The sequence below is a fragment of the Diabrotica virgifera genome, chromosome 2 (genome assembly GCF_917563875.1).
Source record: "Diabrotica virgifera virgifera chromosome 2, PGI_DIABVI_V3a".
In the NCBI taxonomy this organism is placed as follows: domain Eukaryota; kingdom Metazoa; phylum Arthropoda; class Insecta; order Coleoptera; family Chrysomelidae; genus Diabrotica; species Diabrotica virgifera.
In genome coordinates, this window is record NC_065444.1 from 282,279,204 (window position 1) to 282,305,523 (window position 26,320).

Consider the following 26,320-nt stretch of genomic DNA (forward strand, 5'->3'; position numbering starts at 1 on the left):
GCTTCTTCTTTTTTAAACAAATATCCTCAAATTCTTCTTTTTTAATTTACAGAGTACAAAACTAAACCGTAGAAGTTTCTTGTCAAATGCTAGGAAGTAGGCCGCGACTTATTAATGCAACATTCTACTACAACGTTCCGTGCACTCTGTGTACGGAACAGTATGATGGGTTGCCTAGTTAGTAGAAATTGGGATAGCAACATCAATTTAGGATTTTAAGCTTTTCTTTTAAAATTTGTATAAATTGCTTGTACATATATCATTTGGTAAACGATAATTGGTGGTTATTTTATATAAAAAAAAAAGAATGTGTGTACTTTGTACGCACGTAAGAAGTTATACTATTGTATACTTTAAACAGCTTATTTATGTTTAATTTAAATATTAAACTAATTTTAGTATTTACTACTTTCCAAAAATTTTTATTAAAACAATACCAAAAATAAAAGAATAAAACACACAAACACATTGGAAAATGCCACAAAGAAATGATTTCTGAACAATAATTGTTGCCAAAAATTTTAACTAAATACGTATTTTCTGAAAAAAATTATATAATAATATACTTACAATCATAAAATGTATAAAAAAATTAAAAAATACTACTCGAAAATCGAAGTGCTTTCACACTGCGCCACCTTTGCGTATCTAATAGGGCTTTTCATCGATTGTCATTTGTTTCGAGCTTCTGTCATATGTCGTATAATCAGTGTATATTAATATTATACACAGAGTATACAACATATGACAGAAGCTCGAAACAAATGACTGTGAATGAAAAGCCCTATATACACCAACTGAACGTTTACACCATAAACTTTTGATAGTTGTTTATTACTTATAATATGAATTTAATCAAAATTTGATTTTTGTGGAAATAAAAAAATATTTTGTGGAATACATTTTGTAGAAATTTTGATGGTAATCAAATTATGTAAATCAAAGCATTACATACTATTTTGGTAGATTCATTTTAAATTTTCCAAATAGGTAGGTAGGTACCTATGTAATTTTTTATTAGGATACTGAAACATTTACAATTATTACGTACCTGTCGCTTTTAAAACTATTTAAAAAGTCACTACAACTATAAACTTGCTTTTTCTCTGCCATCACAACAATAAAAACTAATATACAAAACATTTGTTTATCCATAATCTCCATATTGAACAATAATTATTGACAGATGATTTTAACACCCAATCAGATCGCGTATAACGTTTGAGCGACTAATACCATACTGTCGGTGTGCGCATGCGCCCGGAAAAATAAAAATTCACTCTCGTGCCTAAAGAAGTATAACTTCAATAAAAATTATTACTTATTTAAAGTTGAAAAAATTTAATTATTAGCTCTTCATTTGGCGACACCTATCGCAAAATAGCTACAACATAGCAGGTTAGCCGACAACCTAAAACTTGGACAGTTTGACGATAGGTGGCAAGATCAGTTATTGTTTATATACTTTAAGCCTAAGGCTATCGGTACATCGGTACGCAAATAGTTTACGGCTATCCCTACTTTTTCTGTCTTTACACGGCAAATTACGTGTAGTAAAATTCACACTGGTATGGAACTGTCATCAATACGACTAACTTCAGGCGTAACTTTGATACAAGAATTATAAAAAAATGCATTGAAATCCAGATCCCGTAATTCGTTAAGCGTGATAAAGTGAGTACAAAGACATACATATTTCTTTCTTTGTAATTACAGCTCCAATTTACCGTACACTTCTCGTAGATTCTGTCGATAAGGTAGAGTCGTGTTGGGGAAAAGTCGCGCGGCCATGTAAACATTACTAGAATGTCATTCTACTTGACAATGTTATCATTAACTTTAAAGAGATGGATTTTGAATGTTCTTGAATAACTGTTATTTGTATAATTGCAAATTATTAATTCAGTTAATAAATGTGATAATTCTTTCACTAACCATGTATTCAGTGATTGTAATAATTTATATGTACAACAAAAACCAATATCTTCTCAATCGACAAAAAAGGAAAAGTGTCAAAGTGAATTTTTAATAATATATTGTTACTATGGAACGCTTACAATTTTGATCATCTTTAACAACAAAATACTTGGATCACAGAATATATCCTGACTTATGTATTCTCTGCTTGGATCTTTCATAAATAATAAACAATAAATAACTTTTTATTAAGGTCACCTCTTAAATACTTAAATCAATTATTTATCAAATACCCTATTAATATTATTTAATCACCAACTAAAAATATTCCCTATGCAATGTCAAATATTTAAAACTGTCACTGTCTTGTCTTCATATTCTATTTGACTCAGTGCGTTGTATTACAAAAATAGCGAATGTTCGATTTGGAAAATATCACCACGGACATGGTGTCCATTTTTTTCGAATCCTGAAAAAACTAATAAATATTTTAAAAAAATTAAAACGCAGAATGAAAGACTAATTTATTATCGAGGGCAGAAAGTCCCTTAGAATATATAAAAAGTTTCTTTTGAATGAGATATTTGAAATTAAAAATCACACTACATTTCCTCTTAGTTTTTCACCCCTGTAACTTATTAAAATAAACGTTATACAGGGTGTCCCGGAAAACAGTGCGTTCCTTAAAGGTATAGGTAGAAGGCACCATGTAGAACAAAAAACTCTTATAACATTTTTTTCTAAATGCAACCGTTTGACCAAAAAATTAAAATACATTTTGGTATGTAAATTTAAATCTGACAACTATGTGCGGTACGCAAATTTAAGCATAGACAGTCCCATGTAAATAGATAGAGGATAGATAGTAAACAGATAGTTTTAAAGAATCCTGTTTAGTGTCAATGCCGAAAATGTTTTCGAATAGTGAGTGTATCTATTACCTATTATGTTATTACCTATGAATGGTGTTTGTGAAAGGTTACTTGAAACATCTATTCGGTATAATAATTATTTTCAAGTAAATACAACTTAGTTATTTCAGTTCACAAGTAAACAAATTACTGAGACATTATCTGGTGTATTTAAGTTCCACTGTAAACTATTAAAACTATGTAATTCAGTTAAAGCCCTCAGCAATACTCAGCATTCAGCCCATTTAAACTTTACTAAATACATAATACTAGTTCAGTTAAAAGATGTGTAATTCGTTTAAAATTATGCAATAGGTATTTCAATACATTTCAAAAGAAAATAATTTTAGTAAACAAATAGTAAATACATAAGTATTACCTACTATTAGTTTGGATTATTTTAAATACTGTAAATCACAATAACAAACGAGTTCTTATTATCTGTTATTATTCCGTAGTGCGTACGATGTTGCCAGTTTATTAAAATTTCCAAACATTAAAATACAGGTATATGGAAAACAATGTTAACTTTTTTTTGAAAACGGTTAACTTTAGAAAAAAATGGTATAGGACTTTTTTGTTCCAAATTGTGTATTCTCTCCATACCTTAAAGGAACGCACTATTTTCCGGGACACCCTGTATAAGTTTTTAGGGACTTTCGGCCCTCGGTAAGAACGTAATCTTTCATTCAGCGTTTAAATTTTTCAAAAATACTTATTAGTTTTCTCAGGATTGCAGCCGAAAATACCTACCCATCCCCTTAATTTACTATTTTGTTAACGAGAGAGTACGAATAAAATATTAACATGATCGCTTTTGGACCAATGCTAGACCAAATTGTCCTCTATTAAGTGTATTATTTAAGAATTTTGGTAGCAGTTTCTACAATCAATTGATAAATATGATTACACTGCCAAATCCGCAACTAATATAGTTATAAAGGCAACAAATTGATTAGTTATTCCATAAACACGTAATTACAGTATTATTTCAATACTAGATTGTAAACAGATTATTAATAAATCATAATTCTGCGTTTTGAAGTACAAAAAGAACAATTTATTATTTTAATTTATACCTTTTGTTCTAATATACAGGGTGTTTCATTGGGAAACGGAAATACTTTAATGTTGAATAGAGGTCACCGAGCTTGTTCTAGATATACTACATTTTTTGCCCTACCGACTTTTATAACCGAGTTACAGGGTGTTTTATCGATTTTGCCCATTTCTTTCCTAAGCCATAACTTTAGAACCACCCCGTATATATTGTTGATATTTGGTACACATAATACACATAAATTTGGATATACTAACCATAAAAAAATCCAGGTCCGGATTAACAAAAAATTATAAAGTAATTGTGACCTTAAAACAACACCCTGTATATTCAAATTTTGAAAATATGTTTGCGTATTTAAAAAGAGCGCAAAAAAGTAAGTTTAATGGTTCGCTTCAATTTGTCGGCAAGACAATTTTCTGACTTTAATTTTGAAATTATATTGAATTTTTTAAGAACTCTTTAAGACAAAAGCAGATATTATTAACTTTTAGTTCTAAATTATTAAATTTAATGAATAAAGACTAATTTTTAAAAATAATCAATACTTATTTACCACATTGGAACGACCCAATTATTAATGACAAGAAAAATCCAGGTACGGATTAACAAAAAAATATAAAGTAATTGTGACCTTGAAACAACACCCTGTATATTGAAATTTTGAAAATTTGTTTGCGTATTTTAAAAGAGCATAAGAAACTGCGTTAAAAGGTGCATGTCAAATTTTTGCGCAGATAATTTAATTACGGCAATTTTGAAATCGTATTGATTAATTTTGTCAAGGTCACAAGAAGCTGCCAGAAAAATGAAGAACAATCCCAATGTAAGTAGAAAATCGATTCAACATCTTTTAAAACGAGCACGGAAATGCATTGAACAAAGTGGCGGACATTTTGAGCAACTGTTATAGTTCAGATATTTTTAATTTATGTTAAATTGTTGAATTGTTTAAACGAATTTTTTTTGAATTAATATAGCTGTTTTTTTAATTCTTTACTAAATCATTAAAATATCCCAATTCTTGCAATTCTAATTTTTAATGATGTGCATACAGCTACAAATCCAGAGAATCCATGAAGCCAGCGTAGTAAGTATTAAGTATTTTTAAATAAGTATTGATTCATTAACATCAAATTATTAAAAGTTAATAATACATACTTGGTTTTTAATCTCAGAGTTCTTTAAAATTTCAATACACTTTCAAAATTGATGTAATTAAATCAACGGCGAAAAAATTAAAATGAACCTTTAATCGCAGTTTTTTATGCTCTTTTAAAATGCGCTGACAAATTTTCAAAATTTCAATATACAGGGTGTTGGTTCAAGGTCACAATTACTTTATATTTTTTTGTTAATCCGGACCTGGATTTTTCTTGTCATTAGTAATTGGGTCGTTCCAATGTAGTAAATAATTATTGATTATTTTTAAAATGAGTATTTATTCATTAACTTTAATAATTTGTAACTAAAAGTTATAATACCTGCTTTTTAATGTCAAGAGTTCTTAAAAAATTCAATATGTCAAAATTAAAGTCATAAAATTGCCTGGCCGAAAAATTGAAGCGAACCATTTAACTTACTTTTTTGTGCTCTTTTCAAATATGAAAACAAATTTTCAAAATTTGAATATACAGGGTGTTGTTTTAAGGTCACAATTACTTTATAACTTTTTGTTAATCCGGACCTGGATTTTTCTTATGGTTAGTATGTCGGTCGTTTGGGTTTTGAATGAGACATATGTGTACCGAATATCAAAAAAATATATAGGGTGGTTCTTAAGTTATGGCTTAGGAAAGAAATGGGCAAAATCGATAAAACACCCTGTAACTCGGTTATAAAAGTCGGTAGGGCAAAAAATGTAGTATGTATATCTAGAACCGGCTCGGTGACCTCTATTCACCATTAAAGTATTTCCGTTTCCCAATGAAACACCATGTATAAGCAATTTTAAAGTAAAATTCAGCCAAAAAAGGATTATCAGCTATGTTTTATAACAAAAAATTAATTACTTAAAGTTATAAAAATTTATTCTTTTATTTGGCGACACCTATCGCACAAATGTTGAAACACAGTATATTAGCGTCTTATTTTTGGTTAGTTCAGAGAGCGCCAAAAGTACTCCGACCGGTTTCAAACCTTATCAGGATATTTCCTTAGAGAGCGCATATGTGAGCACTCAAATTGTTTATTGAATGGCTTATTTTGAATGTATATTTTTTCACCCCCAAGAAGGGGGTATTTTTCAATTTTTGTAAAATGAAGAGGATGTTGAAGTGTAAATTTTTTCTTATATAATAATAGATACATATTTTCAACTACGTCTCCACAAAGGGCCTACCCGGGTAAAATGATGAAAACTGCCCCCAACTCGATTCGAATTCCATATAGGTCACCGTTTAGCATATATAGTGAAACTCACTTTCTGAAATTTTTAGCCCACTAGGTGGTCATGTGACCCACCTAGAGCCTAATTAGGGTTTTTATGTTTTTATTTTTGAAGTTATACTTCTTTACCGGCGATAGAGGGTGATTTTTTTTATATGTTAAAACCTATCAGCCCGGCGCATGCGCATTATAACTTTGTTCTGATTGGATGTTCAAATGACATGTCAAAAATTATCCGATATGGCAGCTGTGGTTTGGAGGTAAAGGTAAACAAATGTATAATATATTAGTTTTATTGTTGTGAGGACAGAAACAAAAAAGTTTATAATATTGTAGTGACTTTTAAATAGTTTTTAAAAGCAACAGGTACGTAATAATTGTTAATGTATCATGGGTATAAACCTACCTATTTGATCTGCCAAAATACATAGTATGTAATACTCTTATTTATATAATTTGATTACCATCAAAATTTCTATCAATATTCACCTAATATATTGTTTTTTTACTCTGTTTTGTTGTATTTTTTCAATTCTAAATCATTTCAATTCAAAATTAAAATAATTTGATCAATTTTCAAAATATCAAAATATCACAAGTTTAATCCGTTTAGTTAGTCGATCTTCGTAAATAATGACACATAGTGTCTGTGGCTAAGCGGAGAAGGCGAATGAATTCCAATACCAACCGCTCTTATCAGCGCTGGTTCGAGTCCCAATAGAAACTTTCTTTTTTGTTTTTTTTAATACATTTTATGATTGTAAGTATATTTATTATATAATTGTATTTTCAGAAAATACGTATTTAGTTAAAAAAATTTTCGACAATTAATGTTCAGACATAATTTGTGGCTTGTTTAATGTGTTTGTGTGTGTTTTATTCTTTTATTATTTTAATTTTTGGCACTGTTCTAATAAAAATGTTTGAGAAGTAGTAAGTATAAATTAGTTTAATATTTAAACAAAATATAAATAAAAAGTATATTAATTTCGTTTAAATCGTATAATAGAAGTATAACTTCTTACGTGCGTACGAAGTACACACACATTCTTTTTTTATCTCAGCCGCATCGAGAACTAGCGAAAAACTTTAAATAAAAAGTTGTAAGCTTTAAAAAGTTCTGTCCGAAAATTTTTTTTTAGTTTTTGGCAGGAAACTTAAATTTTAGAACTATTTTAAAATTTTAAATGAGTATAAAAAATAAATATCGGTCTTGACGGTCCAGTTAGCTGGGGCTCAGTCGATCGACAAGTTTAGTGGATTTGCGATTTGTGGTCGCTGGTTCGAGCCTCAGCTAGGTCATGAAATTTATAAAAGGCCAACGCCGTAGTATAAAACTCAATAGAGTCTACGGCTTGGTCTGGAATAAACTGGCGTCTGATCGGCCTATGGAGGAGCGGTACGGGAAGGGATAAGGGCTTCCGGCTTGGTGATACTCCTCCATAGATCCCTACCGAAGGGCGTTGACGCCTAAGAACGGTGTATACATATATAAAAAATAAATAAGAGATTCGTTTTTACGAAAAAAATATATAACGTGTATTTTTGCATATTGTTTCACCCTGAATTTTTTCAAATTTTTAAAATTGCTGAAACGCACCTTTAAAAATAAAAACCGTATTTTTTCGTTTTTTGATACAATTTTATACATATTTTTCAAAAAAGGTAACACCTTCACTGGATAGGTAAAAAACTGAAAAATAATTGGGGTTTGTTTAATAAAAATTTTTTGTAACGCCATCCATTTTCAAGATACAGGGCGTTGAAGAAAACAAAATTTTACACATTTTTTAAGATTTTTCCTAAACTACTGGCAACATTGTAATAAAACTTGGTGGGTTTTAAAAGCTAGTGATTGTGCATGTTTTGACATACAATTAAGGATTTGATATTCATCATTGGCGCGCATAGGGGTAATGGTCTGAACTTTTTAAAGAAAAAAAGATAGTACGCCACTGACATATTTCAAATTGACAATTATTTTTGAATTCCTCGTTCAATTTGCGATAAAAAAACTATCTTCTCATTTTTTTATACGACGCGCCGTTTTGCTGCAAAAAATACAATATCTTAACGCTTCCAAAGTACCTATTCGAATTAGTTTTTATAATATTGATGTACGAGTTTATATAGATGTAGAAACTACTAGAAGTTGGAATACTTTGTAAGGGTTAAGATGTTTTATTTTTTGAATAAAAATGGCGCGTCGTATGGAAAAATAGGAAGATAGATTTTTTACCACAAATTGAACGAGGAATTCAAAAACGATTGTTAATTTGAAATATGTCAGTGGCGTACTATCTTTTTTCTTTAAAAAGTTCAGACCATTACCCCTATGCGCGCCAATGATAAATATAAAATTCTAAATTGTATGTCAATAAATGCCCAACAACTACCTCTTAAAACTCGCCAAATTTTATTCCAATGTTGCCAGTAGTTTCGGCAAAATCGTAAAAAATGTGTAAAATTTTGTTTAACGCCCTGTATCTTGAAAATGGATGGCATTAGAAAGAATTTTTATTAAACAAACCCCAAGTATTTTTCAGTTTTTTACCTATTCTAGTGACGGTGTTACCTTTTTTGAAAAATATGTACAAAATTGTATCAAAAAACGAAAAAAAAAAACCGAAAAAATGCGGTTTTTTATTTTTAAAGGTGCGTTTCACTAATTTTAAAAATTTGAAAAATTCAGGGTGAAACAATATGCAAAAATACACGTTATATATTTTTTTCGTGAAAACGAATGTATTAGTTATTTTTTTATACTTATTTAAAATTTTAAAATCGTTCTAAAATTTAAATTTCCCGCCAAAAATTAAAAAAAAAATTTTGGACAGAACTTTTTAAAGCTTACAACTTTTTTATTTAAAGTTTTTCGCTAGTTCTCGATGCGGCTGAGATAGAAAATAAAAACCCTAATTAGGCTCTAGGTGGGTCACATGACCACTTAGGGGGCTAAAAATTTCAGAAAATGAGTTTCACTATATATGCTAAACGATGACCTATATGGAATTCAAATCGAGTTGGGGGCAGTTTTCATCATCTTACCTGGCTAGGCCCTTTGCATTCTTCCTTTATTTTTTTTTGAGGTGTTCGTAAAGTTTTGTGTTCTTTGATCGGACTAAAAGGAAAATTGTAAAATAGGATAATTAAAACTTTGTATGTTCTTGCTCATTTAATTATTTTTCAAAACAAAAATGTATGCCAATATTAATGACATTTTTGTATTTACAAAATCATCTCATACGATTTTTACAGAGAGAAAATCTAGATTTAACAAATTATTTGGCAATTGATATTAATTCCGGCCCATATGGAGAAATTCACCGATTAACATAACTTAATCAGTATAACCTTTTACATGTATTGGGTATTTTGTAAAAGTTTCAAATCATAATTATTTTATTTGTCTGCTTAACTTTTTTACCACACAATGTTTAAAATTTCGACTTTCCAAGTGAAAATCTTTGTCAAAATATTTTTATAGTTATTTTTTTAATTTAATTAGATATTTCTAGACGAGAAAAGTAAGATAAATTTAGAAAGTATGGCTAATATAACATCTATGACTCAATTTAAGCTATCAGTTCTTGAATTTAGTAACGGAATTATTAAATATTAGTTTTCATATTAGCTAAATAAATGTTGACCCCAATTAGGATCACAGTGTTCTTTGTTTCAAGTTAACACTATAATTAGTAATATATCAATAATGTGCAAGTGAAAAATACCATAATTACAAAATATCCAAAACATAAAATTCACGTACCAATGGCGAATTTTCTCATAAATCATAACAGAAACAACTTCAAGTAATCTCGTAACACTAGCAGTCTCGATTTTTGCTTTTTTTTTACACCGATATTTAAACTAATTCTCTGAAAAAAAAAATTGATCAGTGAAGGATATAAGACATTCGAAATACTCCTACGAAGATCTAAAACCACAGCCTAAATTCCAACCTATGGTCATTCTTTCAACATTTTATTTGTGATACAATCATTTTTATACATAATTACAATTTTTTCACAAATTATTACTACCACAAAGTGAGTTGCAAAAATGACCCTATTACCAGTGTTAATTTTAATTGTTTAATTAATTTATTATTAATAGACTAGATTTTTTTATTATGATTAAATTCATATAAAGAAGCACAGATCGTTCTTATAATGTTCTTAGACAATGTATGTATATATTATATACAGAATATTAAAAATTGTTTACTTTATTAAATTCAAAGCTATTATCACTAAATTTTTAAAACCATGACATATTATATGATGGAATATATTAATTTATTAAATTTTTATTGAGTAATCTTTGTTGTTTTTATCTTTTTCTTTTCGAGTTCATTGCATATTCAACACCACTAATCGTATATTCAACATTTTTCTTTTCCAAACGCAGAGCGCCTAAAAAGTTGGGTTTCAACATTTCTGTTTCGTTTATCTCGACCAACATCACTAATCCCTACAGGTAACAAAAGATATAGAAATCCTACAGTATTATCCAAAATTTATCCAGCAGTGGACATATCCTCCGATCACAACCCGGTTGTTTTGTCGAGGACAGTACAACTAAGGAATATAAAGAGCCCTAGCTTCGAGAAAATCATGGATACGAGACGGTTCCGACAAAACAACACATATGCGGAAATGAACTTTAAAATAAACGAGAAGGAAAGTCAAAGAAGATAATGCGGAAACTCTAAATATTGATTAAAAATGGGGAAACATTCAACATGCCCCAGCGTCAGTTAAAAAAGAAATCGTCAAAGCATCTAGAGAAAAAAGAAAATATTGGATGGCAGTAGTAATTCTTGAACTCATCGAAGGACGAAGAAAACATAAAGCAAAAGACATAAATACAAAGAGGTTCAGAGAAACACCAAAAAGAAATTTCGAGGCAAAAGGGAGGTGGCTTCTCCTACAGATGTAAGGAAATAAAAGATCAGTATAAAAAGTATGATACGCTTTAATGTACATAAAAAAAATCACAGAAATGACAGGTTCTAGAAAAAACATAACAACGAATATTTGAGTTACATGACCAAGGGTACCAAGAAATCAAAGACCATGTGAAACGGTTCATCCATTTTGAGGTGCTGGTGTTATTGTTTGGGCTGTAATCTGTTTCGGTGGAAGAATAGATCTCTACTCTTGCCAGAACACTACGAATGGTCAGATGTAAAGACGGGATATTATTGAACATATTGTTAATGTAGCCATTGGTGATCAGTTTTTTTCTCGACGATAATGCTCCACTAATAATAGTCATAAATAATTCATTACTAAGCGCCGGGCACCATTTGACCCTCACCTGAGTTGGGACACTGAGGTTCAGATACCTCATATCTTGTATATGAGAATGAGGTAGCTGAACGTCAGGACGTGTCCTAACTCATGTGAGGGTCAAATGGTGCCAGGTGCTCAATCATGAATTATTTATAACATCCATGTTATTTAAAACAAGTTTTGTCTATGTATCCATCACTGTATTATTTTAAAGAGTTTTACCCATATATTTTCAATTTTGGTGGCTTGACATGTGATCATCCTGTTCAGCACTGATGATGATCTGCATCCAGATCGAAAACATTCTGCATACGTCTAGTTGTTTGTAGGGAATTTTTTAATAAATTATATACTTTTTATACCGGATTTTAATTATATTTTTTTATATAAATATAAAATAAGTCAAGATATTCTGTATATATATATTATCCAAATATTATTTCTATCTCTAGGTATTTTAAAGTTGTTTCTGATATGATTTTCCTCCAATTTCGAAAATAAATCTGAGCGTTTAGAGGTCTCAGTACGTATCGACTACATCAGGAATGTTTTTGTAGGAAGATTCTCTTCGAGATTAAAATTATTTGCGAGGAGACAAAAATTGACGATTATTTTCACTTACAAATTCTCACTCGCCTTTTTTAATCGCGAAGAAAACGTTCATGTTTTAAGAACACAAGTCAGTTCCAGAAATTTACATTTTTTAACGTTACCGTAAGGTTTACGAATTGTATATCGCTGAACTGGTTGCCATTACTCTAGTAAAACACCAAAATTAAACAAAAGTTTCCAACACACCAAACCAAAAAATTAAAATTCACTTTCTAAAAAACAAAACTCGATTCTTATGACCCAATAACCCTAATTCTCAGTCGACGAATTAATTGATCACACGCACTAAGTAATGCAACAACCATTTTAGTTAGTTTTTAAGAGACTGTAACTTTTGTAACGCCATTTTACCACTTTTAAAAATACTTAAATCTTTTTTAGTACAAGAGTATAATAGGACACCAAGACAGACAATATTCTTGTTAAAATAATTAACCCTTTTCGTCACTGTCATGCGTAATATGATGTCAGTTCTACCATTGTTAAAAAAATAGTTGGTCAACGCAATGAGATTCTAATTGAGACAGTCACCACCATTTCTGTGAGGGTCGCAAGCGTAACTACGATAGATCCAAAATGTATAGACATCAAGTTGGATACGGTCCTACTCATAACACACCAACTCGCATACATATTATTAAGAAAATAAATATATGGAAGAATATATTTAGAGATTGAATTAATGATGTCATTCTATTATATGTATAATGTATAGTAGCATGGCATCAATAATTCAATTTCTATAGATATATTCTTCCATATATTTATTTTTCTTAATATGTATGCAAATGGGTGTGTTATGAGTAGAGTCGTATCCAACTTGGTGTCCATGCATTTTGGATTTATCGTAGTAACGACCCTGACATTCGTACATCGTACACTGACCTATCGTAGTGACATTGCAACCCTGACAGAAATGGTGGTGACTGTCTCAATTGGAATCAAGCAAATTTATTCATTACGTAGACAAACTATTCTTTTTTAAACAATGGTTCTATACTAAATTTTCCTCATAGATCGCCTAGCCTAGCATCTCAAACATGATGTCAATTCTAGCTCCAATCATTGCCCAAATGATGCAAATAATTATATTAACTTACATTTTTTCTAACACGTGATTGCTTATTTAGTAATACTCCATTGATTTTGCTAACAAATGAACATAATAATGAGATGATATTGACATGTCTGTAGTTCATTCAATATTAAAGTCATATTACCGTAGTGAAGTACTTCTAATACAAACTATACACCTATTAAGTATAAGCAAGTTCACAGAGAACTCATTCGAACAGAGTACATTATCATTTATCAATTATCATATATCAGCTGATCAACCAATGCAAACTTTTATTAGAAACTTCTTATACACAGACGACTTAGACATCACGGCCCAAGGTTCAAACTTTGAAGAGGTCCAACAAAAATTGAAAGCTGTGGTGAATTTAGTGTCCAATTACTATAAAGACAATTTCGCTAAGACCAAATCCAACCAAAACTCAGTTTTGCGCTTTCCACCTTCATTCTTGACAGGCGGAAAGGAAACTCAACATCACCTGGAATACCACCTTGCTAGAGCACACCGAAAAGCCAATACACCTCGGAATCATACTAGACTGCTCATTGACAAACAGGTTCCACTGTGAAAAGACCCGAAAGAAGGTGGATGCGCGCAACAATATTTTAAGAAAACTTAGCAATAGTAAATGGGGCGCCAAACCCACAGTACTAACATCAGACGGCGCAGGCGCCTTGCTTCGGAGGAATACGCATGCCCTGTTTGGAAGATATCTGCACACGCCAAGAAGTAAATGTCAGGCAGAACGAAACTTGTAGACTCATTACCAGCTGTATCAGATCAATCCCTGTGGATAAACTGTACAAAGCTTCAGGCTTCTCGGATTCTGACTCCTGTAGAACAGTCCACGAATTCACCTAAAGATCCAAACAAACCTTCGATAACCGTTACCTTCTTTTTGGTCACGAACCGTATCCTGGCAGACTGAAACCAAGAAAACGTTTCCTTAGCTCCCTTCTAGACGAACCACCAACCTGTTATCCACTAAACAGAAACTCCCCAAAGCTGGATTTTAAGCAACTGGTCGACGTGGCGCATGCTGAACCGTTTAAGAACCGACATAGCGCTGACCAAGGGAACCTTATTAAATGGGGTTTGCTGAACAAGAATGACAATTGTGACTATGGATTAATACAGAACGTCAAACATCTACTACCCTGACCAAACTGCCCGTATAGATTCAGTCCTCTCGATGACTTATGGACAGGTCTGTAAATCCCAGTATTGGTCTATATCCAACTAACATTGGATACAGACCCATACTGTGCTCAGAAAGATTTGAACAAGTATAATTTAGTCTTTTAATTTTTTTTCCAAATTTTTCTTCTATTTTTTTGACGTAGATAAAACAACAATCTCAACATAGAAAAAATGGAATAAACCATTTTTAACGGTGGTAAAAATGAGCGTTTCAAAAGTTACAGAAATCCGGTCTTTGTAATTTGAAGATGTGTTAAGTAAAGCAACAAGAATGAAGAACAGAAATCACAAAAACGTTAAGTTGTTAAGTTTTATGCTGTAATCTTTTATTGACAAAATTTTACAACACCTCTGTTCAATTAAGAATTGGTCTGCTATGGCACTAAGGCTCGAGTTTATACAAATTTTTTGTGTGAGAATAGTTAATTAAGTAGCTTTGCGGATCTAATGCTAACATTAAATTTCACATTTTGGAATCGAAAAACAGTCTAACAGCAACATTTGTAATGAAAGTTGGTAAAGCAGCAGGATTTGATGAATTAGGACTGAGTCCATATCCAGAGTAATCATACTTTTGGAACACAAGTATAACGTGTCAACTGAAGCCTAATTTTTTTTATCTGTTTACAAGAGAGTAAAAATTTTATTTTTTTTGCCGTCTACCAGAATAGAAGCTTCTTGATTTCAATATATTGTGGTAAAATACTCACATTTTTATCATCTATTCCAATCATTTCTAGGTTCTGAAACAGCTACAGAAACAGTTAGAGTCCAACACGAAGGATATCGTGGCTGAGAAATAAAAGAGAGTGGACAAAAATTTACGGAAACAACCTCATAGATATTCCAAATTCGAACGCATTTAATATGATGGTTGCAAAGCTTAACAGATATGGCACAAAGAAGGAGAAATATTGTTAGGATTGTAGCTTTAATAACATTTAAACAAAAGAGTTTGCTGTCGAACTCTGAGGACTCTTTTATATAAATAAATAAAAATAAATAAATAAAAAGTACCTAATACAAAAAAAAAAGAAGTATAAGCAAATCACAAAAAAAAATGAAAAAAATGAGTATTTCTTAGAGATCAATACTACTATTATTTTTAGGATAATATTGAATACGACACAATTCCTAACAAGTAAAAAAATTGAAAACTGGACAATAGATTTAATGTCCACAGTCATATAAACCCAAATAAACAGCAACTATATAATGTGACTATGCTGTTTTAATCCCAATACAATATTGCAATTTTTTAAATGTTTCCATGTCAATAAAGATTAGAATTTTTAGCTTTATACGAAAATATAACTTTTAAGGAACATATTTTTAAAATAAACTACAGCATATATTTAACAATTTAATTCACTATTCTGTAACCGTAGTGTTTGATATTTTTTTTGTGTGATTAATTTTTCATCTTGTTGCTTTGTCTATTGTTTGTAAATTTTGAAATGAACAACTGAAAAAACGTTAAAATAAATTCAATGATTTCATAACACTATCACATTGTATATGTAACTTTTTTTGTCGTATTTACAAAATGTTACAATTTAAGTATAACTTTGCGGGTAAGGATTTTGAAACGATTTTTTTTGTCCCACCTTTTAGGACAAATTGACAAATTTCTAAAGTGATTAAATATGTTTGCGACATTAACATGTTTTGACTAAAATTAACAGTAAAGTCGTTGATCAGTTTTAACCTGAAACAGAAAAGAATCGTATAAATACACAAAAAAAATCTATATATAGTCGAGGAAATGAAGCATTTTGGCTCGCAATTTTTTCGTCCAACATGGATTTACTTGAAATTTTCACAGAAGGTAGGGAATAGTCCAAGGATCATTTTCTATATCATGCCGCTGTGCGCTAAAACCTTGAGGGTGGTTGCCACCCCATCTCGGGGGTGGGAATTTTTTATTACATTCTAACCATGTAAATAGATGTAAAAAGTAATTCTAAGAAAAAAATGTTTTTTACATTTTCTTCGTAAAACTAATATTTTTCGAGTTATTCGTGGTTGAAAGTAACAGTTTTTCGACGAAAAAATCGATTTTTAGAGGGTTTTTTGAGAATAACTCGAAAAACATGCATTTAATAAAAAAAACTGTATATATCAAAATTGTATCTTTTAGTAACACAAACCAAACTGTTTTTCTATAATATTTTTATGACCAATACAAACCGAGATACGGCATGTTAAAGGTTGGCTTTTTTAAATTTGAAATAATCAAAGCCAAATAACGGGAATACTTTGCAGTTTTCCAGGAAAACTTACATGATGTTTTTTCAAACATACAATAAGATCTTTAAAAAATATATAAAAATTTTCCAGCATAAAAATTGAGCAACTTATGATAAAAAAATGTCTGTACCTGTTTTTCTCTACGAAAAAAAAAAAAAAAGTGAAAACAACCCCCTAACTACACTCGTAATTAAAAATTGATCTTCAGCTTTCTGTAATTAATTTTATAATTATATTATTAATACACCCAAGCAGTTTGACCTATTTAAAAGGCCAAATTTTAGAAAAATTGGAGTTTAAAGAAAAATTGATTTTTTGCAATTTCGCATGTTTTATCATTTTCTTCAAAATACAGTAGAACGTCGATAATCCGAACTAATTGGTACAGGGGTAGTTCGGATTATCAAAATGTTCGGATTATCGAACATATGTTCAAAATACATACAAAGCTCATAAACATAGTACATATTATGTACATACGTTTTAGTTACAATGAATAAAACACCTGCATAATAAACAAATATATTGTATGTATATCTGCATAAATAAAACAAAAATCTGCGGTCATATTTTGCCCATATTGTCATATTAAATCCAAAAATTCGGTCCGTGATCATATTTATTAATTTTAAAATTTTTTTTTTACGTTCGGATTAGCGATCGTTTGGATTACCAGGGTTCGGATTATCGACGCTCTACTGTATCTCTGAAAATATTAAAGATACGAAAAAAACGATAGACTACTAAATTGTAGACTTTTTAATAACTAAAATTTCCTTTTACATAGATTTTCATTACAGTGAATATTTAGTGAGATATAGCTGTTTAAAACATCTATTTACGAGCAAATACCCCCTTATTCGAGCCCTTTAAACCCACCTCAATTAAAAATTAAGGGATCTTACGAAATTTAATTTACATAGTCTTATAACTCTTCAAAAATCCTACAAAACCATTATTTCAAAAATCCTACAAAACCATTATTGAAAAAACTTTTTATCGCCAAAAATGAAGGAGCTATGTTTATAAAACTATTTTTTATTTCGAAAAATTCGAATAGTCCCCTTATAGGGCATTTTCAATGTATATAATACCACAGAACCGGTTCGTATACTGGATGATGACTAAAAAACTATTTGTATTTGTATTTGTACATATTTGTAAATTCGTATTTTTGTGTAAATAAATGTTTTTATAATTCTTTAATTCTACTTTTTTTCTGTATAGATCTATTAAATTATCTACTTATAAAAATTGCAATGTTATTAAAGGTAGTTTTTAAGGGTTGAAATATTATATTATATCCTAAAGCATAAAACAATCATTATTTAACCAGTCAAAACCAAATTTTACCCATATTAAAGTTTACAATGTTTTTATATAATTTTTGACAATAGGGGGTAGTTTACACCCATAAAAATAATCAACGCCCTTGAGCATGATATAGAATATGAAGTACAGGGTAAGATGATCCTAACCCCAAATTTTTATGTAAATTGATGCAAGCCGAAATTATTCTTTTAGGATAAGTATACTTTTTATATATAGCTCCAACAAGGGTGGTTGTAAGGGTTGAAATATTATGATATTACATATATCTTAAAGTATAAAACAATCATTATGTAACTAATAAGAAGCAAATGTTGACAATATTAAAGTTTAAAATGTTATTTTATAATTTTTTACAATTAGGGGTGGTTTTCACCCTTAAAAAACCAAAAGCGTACAACGGCTCAATATAGAAAATGAACTAGAGGGTGAAATGAGCCTAATCCCAAATTTTTGTACAAATCGATGTTGGACGAAAAAATGGCGAAGTTTAATAATAAACAATACACACGCATACATAAACAATAAAGTAGGATTTTTTAATATTTTTTGTATATTTTTGAGAACAAGTACAGACGAGCTCCAAATTATTTGTCTAAGCGATGTGTGTAAGGCTTCAGAGCTTGTTCTATTATCAAAATTTATTAAATCATATGCACAGCAGCATGACTATTTAAAGCGAAAATCAATTGAGATCGCTGTTTACAATTTTATGGATAGTATTGTTACTGTTGTTCTGAAGCTATTTCCTTGTGGAATTTTTATAATTGACTATTTAAAGGGGAAATAAGCCACAATTAAATTGAAAAAAAAAAACAATTTTATTAACATTTCGACGCCCAAATCGGGTGTCGTTGTCAAAATACAAAATACTACTAAATTAAACAAAAATGTTGTTGCTAAGTATAAAATTCTTCCAATAATTTATTTAATCTGACTCATTTATATCGGCAATTCAGAGATATATTATACATTTTAAAGTAGAAGACTTTAAAATGATATTGCCAATATTTATGAGTTGCGTTCCTGGGACGACTTTACTGAAAGATAGTTCATTCGATTACATGAAATCAACCCCAACCCAAGAATATCCGTCACAAAAAAATTATAGCATGTGATCTGTCTTTAAAAAGACAACAAAATGCAACGGTAACAGTAAAATTCTCGTGTTAGAGATTCCATAGTAAATCACGAGGATTATTAAATTAATTAAAATTAATCATTAAAACGTTAATAAAATTATTTTTTTCAAGATTGTTGCTGTAAACTTTGTATAATAAATAAAAACAAAAAAATCTCTGACACGTAATGATGCTTAACTTCACACTGTACAAGAAATATGGCCATGATGAAAAGTCATATTCAAATGTTTTGGCAATGCTCTGACATCAGAAATCTTGACTGACGTAAGCGTTTTTGTAGCAAAATAGTAAATTAATATAATTTTGATGCAATTTTCCTTTGATTTTTGTTCTCTACTGTAGAGTGCATATGTCTATTTGTTTCGATTCAGCAAGCTTTTAACTCTATTGTTAAGCAAGCTGACGTTGTATGTATTAATTCTTATATGGGTTCTTAAAAAACAATAACAGTAATGTTTTTTTTTTTCATATTAAGAAGCTCATTTGCTATCGGATTTTTACCTATATTAAATTTGCATTCAAGATGCAGTAGAAATAAACAAACCAAGACACGTTAAATGCTACTAGGTCTGGATCCCGCGTATGAAAAAAAAGTTGATTAATAGCAAGCTGAAAATTTGTTAATAGCTTAAGGGTGTCTAGTCGGATAAACTTTGATATATGGGAACACTGTAACAGGGGCAGTTTTAATTGTGGAACAGGTTAAAAATTTGGAACGGTCAGACCACGAAAACGGCACATTTATTTTGTCCGACAGAACAGACTTAAACTCTCCGAACCGAGATTAAACTCTCATGCAAAAATCAGACTGCTATTTATCACCTGCCATAATTCCTGTCATTTGACATATTCTACGTGTTCCACTCATTATAATTCCTATTTAGTGATAAATAGGAGTCTGATTTTTGCATGAGAGTTTAATCTCTGTTCGGAGAGTTTAAGTCTGTTCTGTCGGACAAAATACATGTACCGTTTTCGTGGTCTGACCGTTCCAAATTTTTAACCTGTTCCATAATTAAACTTCCCCTGTTCCAGTGTTCCCATATATTAAAGTTTGTCAGACTAGACACCCTTAAGCTATTAACAAATTTTCAGCTTGCTATTAATCAACTTTTTTTTCATACGCGGGATCCAGACCGATACTAGGAGCACTCCCGAATCATAATTTACAATTAGCCTAAGCAGGGAACACAAAATTTTACGAAAACCTTCAAAAAAATAAAGGAAGGATGAAAATTTGGGAATAAATAGTTGAAATTGTCTATTATTATATAAGAAAAAGTTTACAATTCCACATCCCCTCCATTTTACAAAAATTGGGAAATACGGGGTGAAAAATATTTTCTCGGGAGTGAAAAAATATACGTTCAAAATAGGCCCGGAATTGGATAAAATGACTAATTCTAAGCAACTTTTGTTCTATAGAGTTTTTTCACTAAGTCAATACTTTTCGAGTTATTTGCGAGTGAAATTTTCATTTTTAACAAAAAAAAAAACATGTTTTTGGACGGTTTTTCGCAGATAACTCAAAAAGTAAGTATTCTAGCGAAAAAAATATTCCTAGTGAAAATATAGCTCATAAAAATTTGAAAAAAATGGTTTACGCGTGAGGTCTGCAGACCCAGTAGAAGTTGTAGCTAATGAAAAGTAGGTTCTTCTTCGTCAAATTCCAAATCGAATATTTCAATGTGAAATAACCAAAAAACAGAGCACTTTTCGGGGAAAATTCATTTAAACTTTTTTAAAGTGTTTAAAAAGTTTTCTTTTAAATAATTGAGTTACACTCAAAATATTGTTGACCCCTCTTATTTTTTGGTACAAAAATCGCGAAAATCACCCCCTAATTAGCTTCCCAAATAAAATTGATCGTTACCGCTTCACAAGTTACTTTACTTATGTATTATTTATATTATCTATAAGAATCATTGGTTCAAGGTGCTCATTTTTGAAAAAAAATTGGGTTGAAAATAAAACACTTTTTCTAATTTTGAAAAAAAATATGGAGTTGTCCATGGAATTAACTTAAAAATTATTAGTAATACCAAAAATCTTAAAGAGTAATAAAATGTACGTTTTGCTTTTCTGAATATTTTTTCTTTTTTGTTTTCTTGTTAGACAAAAGTTGGTTATGCTATGGCTGTTCAAAATTTGCCTAAACTCGTGATTAGTTAATCGTTCAAGCCATTTTAACTACAGCTTTTTCAAAAATAAGCGCTTTGAACCGATGAAACTTACAGATCATATAAATAATACATACGCAAAGTAACTTGTGAAGTCGTAATGATAAAATTTATTTGTGATGATAATTAGTGGGTGATTTTCACGATTTTTTACCAAAAAATAAAAGGGACCAACAATATTTTGAGCGTAACTCACTTACTTTTAATGTTACAAGTTTTTTTAAACAACAAAAATAAACCTTTTTTTAAACACTTTAAAAAAGTTGAAATGAATTTTCCCCGAAAAGTGCTCCGTTTTTGGGTTATTTCACATTGAAATATTCGATTTGGAATTTGATGAAGAAGAACCTACTTTTCATTAGCTACAACTCTGCTTGTACTGGGTCTACAGACCTCAAGCCTACACCATTTTTTTCAGTTTTTTATAAGCTATATTTTTGCTAAGAATATTTTTTTCGCTGAAATACTTACTTTTTGAGTTATCTCCGAAAAACCGTTTAAAAACATGTTTTTTTCTGTTAAAAATGAACATATTCACTTGCAAATAACTCGAAAAGTATTGACTTAGGGAAAAGACTCTATAGAACAAAAGTTGCTTAGAATTAGTAATTTTATCAATTCCGGACTTATTTTGAATGTATATTTTTCACCTTCAAGAGGGGGGTATTCCCTCCATTTTTGAAAAATGGAGGGGATGTAGAATTGTAAACTTTTTCTTATATAATAATAGACAATTTCAACTACCTATTCCCAAATTTTCATCCTTCCTTTATTTTTTTGGGGTTTTTTGTTCTTTGATCGGGCTAAATGTATAAACTTTGGAAATCATGATTTGGGATCTACAATGTATATACATTGTAAATTATGATTCGGAAGTACTCCTAGTAGCATTTAACGTGTCTTGGTTTGTTTATGTCTACTGCATCTTGATTTTAAGTTTAGTGTAGTGACTTTTTTGGTTTCTCTAGTACTTCAATGTTTTGTTTTGTGACAGCTGGTTTTTCTTCTTCTTCTTCTTCCTCTCTATAAGCAATTCTGCTTGTTCATTGGCGGATTGATACCTATATAGAAGGTTTTCACTTCATCTTTTGCGCGGTCGGTCGATACTTATTTCGATCGGTGACATAAATACTTCTTGTGCAGTTGTTTTTGAAAAAGTCTAATTTCAGTCTACACAATAAAAACCTCAAACATTTGTCATATTTTATTGAACGTTTATTATTTTTTTAAATATATATAACTTAATCATAGGTACTTAAGGTAACACAGTCAAAAATTCTCCCATAAGACAAACACTTACCGTTCAGTTCCCTCCCAAGCGCCCCTCTTCCAGACATCAAAAACACGAGCGACATAATGTTTATAAACACTTTAATTATGGACGGGGGGCGCCGTTTGGCGTTCAATCTCTTCAAGGCTAAGAAGATTCTGCGACAGACTGCTGGTACTCGGTAGTTCACCTGCTCTGGCAAGTTCTAATAGGTCGGGAGAGAACCAACGGGCCAGCTGGTTTACTGTCGATGTAGTGGAAGTGGTAGCGCTAGATGTTGGACGTCCACCATCGGATTCTAGGCCTGCCTTGGAGGACCTATTAGCTGTCAAATATAAAAATGTGTTAAAAATAAGTTATGAGGTAGAATAAGGTAACAGTTTTCACTTCATTAGTATTATAACACTGACATACTTGTTTCGACGCTATTATAAAAATTGTTTACTATCCTGTCATGTGGAAAGTAGCTAAAATAATTATGGTATCAAATCCTATCAAAGACCTAAATGAGGTCTCATCATACCGACCGATAAGTCTTGTAACAACTAAAACAAAGCGTTTTTAAAATATCGTTATGCTTAGAACCGAACCTATTATCTTCGAAAAATGACTTAATACCACACTAACAATTTGGCTTTAGACAAAAATATGGTACCGTCGAGCAAATACATAGAGTAGTCAAAAGAGCTAGAGATGCCATTGAAAACAGGTCCTACAGTACAGCTGCCTTCCTAGATGTCGCGCAGGTATTTGACAAGGTATTGCATTATGGTCTAATTTCTAGAATCAAGTCACAGTTACCTCATCCTATAGTTGAAATTGTACAGTCATATATAACAGAAAGCTTACTTAATCATGGCCAAGCTTACACTTCTCTATATCCGAGCTCGACAGAAGTCCCTCAAGGTAGTGTACTCGGCCCAACCCTATATTTACTGTACACAGTGACATTCCTAACACAAATACTACTACCATTGCTACGTATGCAGATGATACTGTCATAATGGCCATTCATATGAATCCAAGATTAGCATCCAGAAATTTGCAAAACCATTCACGTTCACGTTAAAAAGAGATAACTGCCCTCTGGTATCTATAAACCGACAATTACTACCTGCTAGTAAAGATGTCAAATATCTGGGTATCTACATAGATAATTACCTACCTAAATTGAGGAAAACATATTTGGTCTAAACGACTACAACGGAGCTTTACAAGAAACTGTACTGGTTTACAAATCGAAATCGGGTTTAAATATCCAGAACAAACCTCTTCTCTATCAGGCAATAGTATAACCGTTAGGATGTACGGGATTCAAATCTGGAGAACTACCAGTAATGCAAATATGCGGATTACAAAGATTTCAATCCACAAAGTCCTTCTTTTTTTATGTCTGCAATGTCCCATGGTATGTACCAAACTATGTTGTTCATCATGACCTGAATATCAACACCGTTAAAGAAGCAACCGTCATTCAGTGTACAAACTACTTCAAGAGACTATCATCTCATCCAAATCCACTCGCCAATGATCTCCTGACCCCACCACTGCTTAGAAGACTAAAAAGGTTGGATCCTGTAGATCTCTCCACCGCTAGGAACTAGATAGAAGTACTCATTTGTATAAAAGTCAGAAATTTGGTAATGTAAACTAAATACATATATAAAAATGGTGCTCACCACTGAATGTAACTCCTACGGTGTCATTTTTTCTAACTCTGTCTAATATATTGTTTATATATTGTTTGATAGCAGATTGCAATAAATAATAAAGGAGGTTAAAAAAAAGTTACCTGGGTGTTGGTTAAAGAACTGCCAATTGCCCCCTCCCATATGTTGGTGATTATTTGGTTGTTGCTGTTGCTGCTGGAATGACATTGGTTGTACATTTTGCTGCTGCTGCTGATTTGCCGGTCTGTGTTGGTGCTGCGCTCGCAGTTGCTGTTGAGTAAACTGTTGGTTAGAAGAGTATTGTTGGGTATTGTACTGTGACTGAGGAACACCTTGATTGGATGTAAACTGGGGACCCCCCATCGCCTGCGGGTTTAATGCTTTTCTCTGTTGTTGCTGCTGATGCTGTTGCTGGAACGCCAGCTGTTGATGTGCCCTTTGCTGCAGGACTTGCTGTTGTTGAGGATTCTGTTGTCCAAAGAACTGCTCGCTTAAGGGTAGTTGGAAATTGTTGTTAGCCTTGACAATGGGACGGCCTAAAACACATCAATAATGTTGAGACAGCACACACTGCGACAACATACCCCATGACAAAATATATAATTGGGCGGACATGTGCTAAGAGGATTGACGTACTGCGGAAAACAAACAGGAATCAGCTCCGAGTCATAACAGACTTTTTTAGTGGACATACGCCAGTCAAGGGGTACCTGCATACAATGGGACTGTTTCATGTAGACTTAAGCTACAGACTCTGTAGCACAGAACCTGAAACAGTTACCCATACCTTGCATAACTGCGTGTCATTAGTTTTTGGAGACTAACAAGTGACTCCAAAAGCATACAGTACCTATCCACTAGACCTGTTTAAGCTGGTGCATGGCTGAACAGAGACTACCAAGTGACTCCAAAAGAATACAGTACCTATCCACTAGACCTGTTTACATGGTTTCAGAATGCAGAAATGAGTATCATGAAGAAATGGAAGATGTACATGTAGAATAAGCCAACTGGCTGTAGTAGAACTGGTGTACAACAGAGGGCTACCATAAGAACAAAGAACACAAATATGTAATAACCAAAATTACATTTCAAATTTGACGTACACAGCTGAAACAAGAGCAGATACGGCGAAAACACAAAGACTGCTGGAAACAGAGAGGGTACAATTTACCTTGGCACTACATTAAATGAGCAGTGTGAGCACTCCCAAGAAATAAAAGGTAGAATAGAAATGTCCAAGCTGTTCAAATTACACAATTTGAATTTAGAACTGAAACTCAGACTTCTCCGATGTTATAAATTCTCCATCTTATTATATGGAGTAGTCTTGGACTCTAACGGAAGCAACAACGGAGATAATGGAAGCGTTCAAAATGTGGACATATAGAAGAATTCTTAAGATTTCATGGATGGACAAAATATCAAATGCCAAAATACTCCAGAAACTTAACAAAGAGAAGGAAATAATGTGCACAGTGAAAAGAAGAAAATTAGAATATTTCGGCCACATCACAAGAAATGAAACCAAATATAACCTGTTAAAATGCATTTTGCAGGGAAAGGTGAATGGTAAAAGAGGCGTCGGAAGAAGAATATCTTGGCTTAGGAACTTGCGGACCTGCTTTGCGACATCCACTACAGGGCTTTTCAAGGCAGCAGCTAATATGATTATCATCGCCAGAATGATTGCCAACATTCGTAACGGATAGGCACCAGAAGAAGAATAAGCTGGAAACAGCAGAAATGAAAGACTTACGAAAAATAACAAACCAAACTCTAAAAGACAGAGTAAGAAGTGAGGAAATACGAGCGAGATGTGGTATAGAAGAAATAAACATGTGGACCAAAAGAAGAAAAATATAATGGAATCAACACATAGAAAGAATGACAGAAAACAGAATAGTACGAATAGCAAGAGACAAATCGCCAAATGGAGGAAGGGACGACCAAGGAAAAGATGGTCAGACAACGGCTAAAAACCGAAGTAAAACAGGCATGAGCCTATTTATAAAG

At 31.5% G+C, this 26,320-nt stretch overlaps 1 protein-coding gene across 5 annotated transcripts in view; it reads right to left on the reverse strand.

Annotated features, from left to right (window-relative positions):
• Positions 1 to 9,432: 9,432 nt before the first annotated feature.
• The window catches only part of LOC126879916 (eukaryotic translation initiation factor 4E transporter-like), a 98,908-nt gene continuing 82,020 nt past the window's right edge, over positions 9,433 to 26,320 (reverse strand). For 4 of the 5 annotated variants that reach the window (XM_050643260.1, XM_050643262.1, XM_050643261.1 and 1 more), the window contains 3 exons: positions 24,427 to 24,840; positions 22,665 to 22,959; positions 9,433 to 16,171 (listed from right to left, as the gene is read on the reverse strand). In XM_050643260.1, the coding sequence (XP_050499217.1) occupies positions 22,736 to 22,959; positions 24,427 to 24,840 (638 nt within the window). In that variant the 3' untranslated portion in view covers positions 9,433 to 16,171; positions 22,665 to 22,735. Of the gene's footprint in view, positions 16,172 to 22,664; positions 22,960 to 24,426; positions 24,841 to 26,320 lie in introns of those variants that run through there. The other variant, XM_050643263.1, reaches the window with a different exon arrangement.